Below are 7,990 nucleotides of genomic sequence, written 5' to 3'. Positions count from 1 at the left end.
CGTACACATACACACACACGCACACAAATGTCTTTTTTCTACTTCCTCTTACCATTTTTATTAGCAATATGTATTCCTCATACAAATTAAACAACCTATTAAATAGCATAACTGTGCATCCGATGATATTCAAGTAACACTGATAATAAATTCACAGCCTTTGGGTTACTCACAAAAGTGAAGCCTACTTAGAACTACCAGATTCCTGAAATTCAGAGCTGAGAATCTCTACTGATACTGAAAACAGCTCTGTCTTCTGGGTCACTTAGCCCTGCTAAGTTTATACCCAGACAAAAATTTTTGGCACAGAATAGCTAGTTTCTTTTGAAGCTGTTTGAGTCATTTAGATGGGCTGGCTGGAAGCTGGACACTGTCATCTTGTGCTCCAATATAGCTTTGGAAGGCTGGTCGGCTCCCGTGTATGCCTCAGGCTTAACAGTGTACACAGTTTGGGGTTCAGAGGACATGATCTTTAGCACATTAAACACCAGAGAGAGCAGACACTAATCAATAGAAAAAAATAACTTCTTTTTATTTACAAAACCAAAAATCCAAATATTGGATGCTGTAAACAAAATTCACAATCTGTTCCCTCTAGCACTGATACGAACATGTCAGTTCTGAAGAGTCCATTTTCCATCCTTTTACTGCCTGTGACACACATATTGTCAAAACATTCCAAGAGTGACCCGAGGTGCAGCTTGCTGTGGTAGGACAACTCAGAGCAGTTGATGGGTCTGGAGAAGCGGGAGCGAGGGTCAACAGGAAGCATAGCCTCTTATTGGTCTGCAAAGGTTTGCAGCCGTATCCCCAAGCCCCTCACCATGCCCCATCTGGTACTCCCATCACTTGTTTCCTCGCAAGCCATTACCATGACAAAAATGTGACACGGAGATCCCTCCACAGCACTGAAATGGTTGATGCTGAAAGAAATCTTAAAGAAAGAGTATATTCAAATAGGTGCTATATATGAAAACAGGGTTGGGTTTTTTTTTGGCTTTTTTTTTTTTGTTTTATCTAACACACTTTTTTCTTTCACAACAAAGCTTATTTTTGATAGCTGCTGACAGCTTTCAACATAATACATTTCATTTACAAAATAGTTCACAATATTTATTTATCAAGCATTGCATTGAAAACGAGGATGTGCACAGTAAAGCAACCAACGACAGCGAACAGAAAGGGGTGGCATACACAGTATGTTGACTTTTCGTTTCGTTTCTTGTCTTGGCTTGATGTACAGATATTCTGGCCATCCTTGTGTTTTTTTGGACCCAGGTCAAAACAGTCTAACGATATCAAAGCCAGTGAGTGCTCAATTCCATTTTTCAAAGTCCATCTCGCTGTAAGAGTTCTTGAGGCAGCTGAATTTACTGCAGATGAAGTAAACTTCGTAAGAGGACACAGTCACAGGCTAAGTGTTCTCTGACATGCCAGACTGAACACACGAGAAGAGCCTCCAGAAGGCAAAAACTTCTTCCTGTTTCAAAGTAACAGTGCACTAGGCAGATAAACACAAAAGCAAACAAATCACAGGCACTGATCAGACACAGAGAGCTGTTCTTTGCTCTGACATTCAGGTTTTTATAGGCCACACATCCACAAAGAGAGACATATATTCTGTTGTGTGTTCAACTACATATGCACAGGACTATAGTATGCACAAATAGAAATAAATTATGTAAGGTTAAAGTAAATGCCGAAAGTTGTCTTGAACACAGCCTGTTCTATCTGAATACCATATGCTGGCACTTTCAACTAAGCTACCAACCTTAAAATCATCAAGCAAAGAATATAAATACTTGGGAAAGTAAATGAAAGGCATATTTTCTAATATGGCTCCTTGGAACAAAAACCTGTGTTGTGAATTAACAGCAGGTTGCTGCCGTGGCAGAGCCAGAGATCTCCAGACTTCTCAAAACAGTGAATAACTCATGGATGCAGAATTATCACAAGCAGAAACCAGGTCACCAGATGAGCCTCTGAACCCCAGCAGCCCAAAAGAACTTGCTAAGAAGAGCTAAGCAGACTGGACTGTCTCTTCTCTGATAGGTGAGCGCCAGGCACTCTGCAAGATGAACAATGTTTCCTGGGACTTCGCAATGGATTTCTCAAACCTTGGGCCGTGATGAGGGAAACTGGACTAAAAGGGGTGTAGGAATTGTTCCCTATAAAAGAGAGTGGCAGTGTTGGGGGCTGTGACAGCTTGGTGGGGATTCACAGGGAAGCTGCTACAGCAAACCCATCTGGTTCCTGTTAAGGCTTCAAATACACACGCACAGAAGGACGGTCCAGACAGATTAACCTACACTAACCTGGCCATGAGAATCTGAGAGATGCCTAGGTAACAAAAAAATCAATCACACTGCCAGTGTGAGAGCGCTATGCTCTCCCTTGCTCCGTGTGATTGGGTCTGCAAAAGAAGTATCATAATCAGCACTCACTCATAAAGATTTAAGGAGTTCATGTTATTGTTTCACAATAAGAAGGGAAGGTTTCTAATGCTTTTAGAAATGTATTTTCAGAGACCAGTGTCTACAGGGCTGGGACAGGAGTTAGGATTAGCTGTCGCTGAAATAATCATAATATCAGCTCATGTCACAAAGGTATATAAATGGTCTCTTGGAAAAAAATGAAGTTGGGTTTGATCAAATGTAAAGTGACTTAATTTAATGTACAGTACTAAATATTTTTATGCAGTGTGACAACCAGATCAAACTTTTCATATTGGAATAAATTTATAAAATGTATATATAATATATATTCTATATATAAACTTTATGTAATTGTGCAAATACTCTTTAAAAAGGGTCATTTCACATTTATTAAATTCTAGTGGTCCAAAATGCAGAATGCACTCATTTGTATATTCATTTAAATATTAAGAAGTAGTGTTCAGGTCCCAGAAATTCTTTTGAGCAGTAATGGATTAATTATTCCATCTCTGGTCCATGATTCACAACTTCTATGCCTTAAAGGCATGTGATTCTATTTATTTAAGGGGAAGGGGCTCAGACTCTCAAAATGTCAGGTCAAGTCAATTAAAAAGTGTTCTACCAAAAATTCTCCCATTTGTGAAATTCTCTGGTTCACTGAAAAGAAAAAAACTCACTAAAAATGTATAATCTCTGCTCTTCCTATCAAATATATTACTCATTTCTCTCCAATGTCTTATTTTTATATGGGTTTTAATTTGTCATTGCAGTATGCCCATGTCTTCTATGATCCTACCAAAAAATAAAAATAAAACGCACAGTATTTTAAAATTTCCTATTTGATACATTATTTTATAGGTCATAGACAAAGGAGTGTGTGTGTATATACAAACATATCACATACATGTGTGTGCATACACACACAAACAATATACTCACACATACCCATGATAACATCACACAAAACAATATTAACTTTATATAGGTATTTGCCAAGAAAAATAGGGCATTTCCTCCACCATTCACAAGCTTATATGTTGTTTTATTTTTTTCTTGAGTCCCTGATAAAATAAAATCATCATTAAACCGTAAAATAACCTTTTCCACTTCAAATCCTCTGAAAGCAACAGGCACTTTGATGTGTATTGGTGTGTAACAAATATAGTAAGTCTTTATATATCCTAGTCTATCTCTTCTCCTTGGGGATTCTTATCTGTTAAATCTTTGGTCCTTGAGCACATTCTCTTGGCTACAACGGTTTTTGCTTGCGTCTTCACACTTTAAGAACGCGAGCAATGCACAAAGCTGTAATTAATGTGTCATCATTAAGTTCCACTGTTCGTTATGAGAACAGCATCAAAATACTACTGTTCATTTGGATTGAGCAGTTTCTGTAAGGAGACTGGGATCTTCTAGAGAAAGCACTTGCTGTAAGCCAGATGGTGATCCCCAGGAGGCGTCCCTCTTTTCCCCGTGTTGTTACTTCCTGACCTCCTCAACTCAGAGACAAGGCTTTTCTCCTCTGTATTTTCCCTTTTGTGAATGCCACCTTAAAAGTTTTCCCCCTGGCCTATGGCAGAGCTATGGGAGTAATTGTTGCAAACCCATATTGTCAACAATCAAGCCATTTTTTAAAAAATTCCCCTGTTATCTTGGGAGGACCTGGCTGCTTTAACTAATGGGCCTCTTTTGTTTCAAGATACACTCCAATTGGGTAGAGACCACGAAGGGGGGGTGGCTAAGGGGGGTGACAAGTCGAGATCATGCTCCCTTACCAATGGAAAGATCCATAAGCATTGCCAAGAAATCAGGAGCATGTCCCCAGTGCGCAAGACACATCCCTAGGAGGGATGGCTCATGCCTTTTGTTGTTGTCATTTTGTATTTTTCTTTTTTCTTTTTTCCTATCTTGTCTGCAATGGCTTCCCCCACAGGACATTTTTAAATGATTCTTAATTGCAGGGTAACCAAGTGGAGTATGTCTGCTGCTGGCATGGGAACACTGGCTGAACCTGTGCAATGTAGTAATTGCTAAAGTTAGCATCGGCAACATAGGGGGCCGGCTGGTAATAGCAAGTGACATTGGCCACATTAGGGATGACGTTTTGGTCAGCTAGCACCCGGATTGCCAGCATGGTGATAAGGTTTAATGTCTGCCTCCTTTCATGTCCCATCAGGCACACCGTACTCTCATTGACCACTCCATGAAGGGTCATGAGATAGTCATACTTGCGGTCTTCCAAGCCTACGAAGTGGTTCTGCAGGTAGGATTCCAGCTTTCTCTGCTGCTCCCCAATGTCGGAGAAGTCGATAAAAAACCTGGAACACATGTACCTCTGGAGGGTCTTGATCTCATCAGAAGCGGGCCTGAAGCCCCTCACTAACAGGTTGCAGTACTTAAGCAGGCCTCCCCCTCTTATTTCCTCTGGGTTCCTGGTGGCAATGATCTTGTTGCAAAGGTGCTCAAAGGCTTCGTGGAAATCCCCGTAGACGCTCTCCCCAATTATTGTGGGGTGAAATGTTTCTGTCATTGGGTTCTCCGAACACTCGTAGAAGAGGAGGAGAGAGTCTAATTTGATTTGAAAAGAATCTACACTGAATTCAAACTGCCTCCGGAGGGAATCCACAAACTTGAGCTCCACGTTTTTGCCGCTGTTGTTTGACAGGGATATGAGACTCCACCGGTCAGAGTCATTGCACACTTTAACCATTTTCTGCACATAAGCTTCCTACAATTTAAAAGATAAAACAAGAAGATGAGCAAAACTGGGGGGGGGACAATAAATGCACCTCAGCTTCCCTGCTGAGTATTATTTTGCTCCTTCCTGTTTGTTTTGTCAAGTTTCAGCAAAACACTACCTACAAGCTTAAACAGTCTTAGGAAAACAGGAAAAAAAAATACATTTAACGAGTAGTTTTGCCGTCTGGGAAAGAGACTAGAAGTAATAGTTTGAGGCTTTTGGCAGACGCAGCAGCATACTAAGAGGCTCTGTTGTCATGTCTGACTTCAAATGTTATTTTTTGAAGATGGTCTAATAGGCGCAATATTCACACAGAATCCACAGAAAGACAGACAGTGTTGAGTTCGGCTCGGCTCTCACCCTCCTCTCCAGCCACCCGTTTCTCCTCCCCCTCTCCTTAGGCAATCATTCTTCTCGGTCCCTAGTGCGGCCCTCCAGTGACACTCTACAGTTACAGCTAAAGAGGAACTGAATTATCTTCAGACATATTTAATTAATTATAAAAATGCCACCTAAACAGAAGGGGGGCATACTACTACACCTTCAACCAGTAAATTAACCGGGAGAATCACTAAATATCTGAAACGCTGAAGTCAGTTGAATCCACGGTAGGTGCCTATTCACATTTTCCAATACAATAAAAACCCATTGACTCAATTCTGCTTCAAGCTGCTATTTTCCCAAAGCCTAGATCACAAGATGACTCAAAAAAAAAAAAAAGTATTTACATCATTCCAATCTTCCACCAATCAGAACGTATTCTGGAGAGGAGTCCAGGAAGGAAAGTCAAGAGTTAAACCATATAGAGAAGGAAGAGAAGGGAACGCAAAGGAGGAAGCACGGAGTTGTGGCGTTGAGCTCCCAGAAAACTAAAACACTCCACACTATACTCTCACCTTACTTTACTCGTGAAAAAAAAAAAAAGATTAAAAAAAAAAAGGCGTCTGCACCAGGGTCAAACTAGCCACAGCTAAAGCAAGTCGCTTGTCTTCTGCCCGAACCCCAGCCCCCACCCCCCCACCCCCGCTGTGCCCAAGCCCGTCTCCAACTGGCTTTACCTTGAGGGTGAGCGGTGTGATCTTCTCCTTGTTCACCCCTTCGGGCAAGAAGTCCAACAGGCAATCCAGCACGACGTCCTTCACAGTCTGAAACTCCTCTTCCCCACGCAGGTCAGCGCAGAAGATGAGGTCCAGGTCCTTGTAGCCCAGGCCACTGTCCTGGTGTAGGACATGACTGGCGGCCGAGCCGTTGAGGCGCACGTCGCGGACACCTATGCTCTTCTCCTCCAGGCGCCTCCGCACCACCTTTACAATCAGACTCGGCTGCAGCTCGAGCGTGGGGAAGTTGCCGCGCCCGTGGATCGGGATGGTCTCGCTCAGGATGCCGTCCAGCCGCTGCACTTGCTCCCAATTCAGCACATTGCAGTGCGCCGTGGGGCTTTCGCAATAGTCCAAGCAGCGGTCGCCAAAGCTGCCGCTGCCGCCGCCGCCGAAGTCACCACTCAGGGGGATGTAGGGGCCGCCGGTCAGCTCGTCTTCCGCCATGGCAAAGTACCCTTCGCCCTCGGCCATGTAGTGCCCGCCGAACGCCAGTTGGCCTTGGTCAGTCCTAAAATGAAAGAGTGGGTTTAGGAGAAAGGCAGGGAGGTACGCGGGTGCAGGGATAGGGGTCCTCGGAGTGGCCTGGGTTCCACCTCCCCGCCGCTCGTGACCCGCCAGGAGCTGCCCAGAGTAGCCCTCCTCCCGCGACCAACCCCAGTGCCCGACCGCGCGCCGCGCCCCGCAGAGTAGCCCCGCACCAAAAGTATCTCTGATGCATCTGGAAAGCACAAGCGAGAGTCCCGTCTGTGTCACCTGGAGGCGGCCGCCCCTTCTAGGAGCGCAGGCGAGCGTGGAACCGCGAGGCGGACACACTTCGCAGGAGCTGCGAGTGCGCTCCCGGCTGCGGCCCGTGACTTCTCCGCGCAGACCCCCGCCGCGCCCTAAGCGTTCCCGCCCCTCGCCCGCGCCCCGCCCGCGCCCCCGCTGCGGTGGTCTCGGAGGTGGCGGCTCTCGGTGCCGCCAATGCCGCCGCGCAGACTCGCGTCTCTGGAGCTTTAGCAATTGTGCGAGGGAAATGTCTTCAGTACTTTTTTTATACTGGGCTTCTCCGTGCTTCCGGGGCCCCAGAGAGCGGCGCTCGCCACACCCACTCATTTGCATAGGGCACCGCCCCCAGCGCCACCCCCGCGGGCAGTCGCTGGGTGGACAGTCGCCGGAGCTCAGAGCTGCTGGCTGCAGGCCAGGGTGCGCAGCCCCTGGCTGTGTGCAATAGCAGATGCCTGTGGCGAATACGTGTAGATTTATCTATTTCTGCACGTCCTCACACACACCCCCCAAAGAGGAGACACTTTGAACGCCCCAAATGTGATAATCAGTCATCCAAACTGGATCAGGGTTAAAAATCGCACAACTCCAGAAACTTCCCAAGCCTAGGCTTCTGGCCGGGTGTTGAGCGTCACTGCCGCGCAACTCTGGGTCTCCCGGAGGTTCCTCCAACAATGTCCGTTTGTGGCTAGATCTCTGATTCCACTACAGACCCTGAGCCAAGTGTGGTCTCCAGAGGCAACTTATCACGCACGTCAGTCCCTATGAGGGAGGGGGAGGGCTTGCTGAGAACTGAGTTTCGATTCTGGAAACCTCGAGAAGTGCTGGGGAAGTCGGGTGCCAGCCAGCCTTAGTGCGTATCTAGCTGCTGCGCGCGAGCGGGGAGGGCGCGCGTCACCCATCGCACAGCTCTGCGGGCGCGCGGCCAACAGGCAGGCAGGGTCGCCTAG

At 45.8% G+C, this 7,990-nt stretch overlaps 1 protein-coding gene across 2 annotated transcripts; it reads right to left on the bottom strand.

Annotated features, from left to right (window-relative positions):
• Positions 1-511: 511 nt before the first annotated feature.
• On the bottom strand, positions 512-7,164 carry Tent5a (terminal nucleotidyltransferase 5A). 2 transcript variants are annotated; one of them, XM_041679697.1, is made up of 3 exons: positions 6,974-7,164; positions 6,234-6,783; positions 512-5,163 (listed from the first exon to the last, which is right to left on the bottom strand). In XM_041679697.1, the coding sequence occupies exons 1-3, from the start codon at positions 6,991-6,993 to the stop codon at positions 4,387-4,389; spliced, it is 1,347 nt and encodes a 448-aa protein (XP_041535631.1). In that variant the 5' UTR covers positions 6,994-7,164; the 3' UTR covers positions 512-4,386. The 2 variants fall into 2 exon arrangements, with proteins under 2 accessions (XP_041535631.1, XP_041535632.1); XM_041679698.1 differs by having other exon boundaries at positions 7,029-7,164.
• Between the last annotated feature and the right edge of the window lie 826 nt (positions 7,165-7,990).

This window comes from Microtus oregoni, unplaced genomic scaffold (assembly GCF_018167655.1).
Source record: "Microtus oregoni isolate MIOR12 unplaced genomic scaffold, Mior012 000032F_ref0000030, whole genome shotgun sequence".
In the NCBI taxonomy this organism is placed as follows: Eukaryota; Metazoa; Chordata; class Mammalia; order Rodentia; family Cricetidae; genus Microtus; species Microtus oregoni.
Note: the sequence above shows the minus strand (reverse complement) of the source record. Positions and strands in the feature narration are given on the sequence as shown.

Bases quoted from the DNA above. Each gene is read 5' to 3' on its own strand.
- Tent5a (XM_041679697.1), bottom strand. From the start codon at position 6,993: ATGCATCAGAGATACTTTTG. The intron at 6,784-6,973 runs GTGCGGGGCTAC...CTTTCATTTTAG, and splicing joins ATGCATCAGAGATACTTTTG to GACTGACCAAGGCCAACTGG. The intron at 5,164-6,233 runs GTAAAGCCAGTT...TTTAAATTGTAG, and splicing joins TCACACCGCTCACCCTCAAG to GAAGCTTATGTGCAGAAAAT.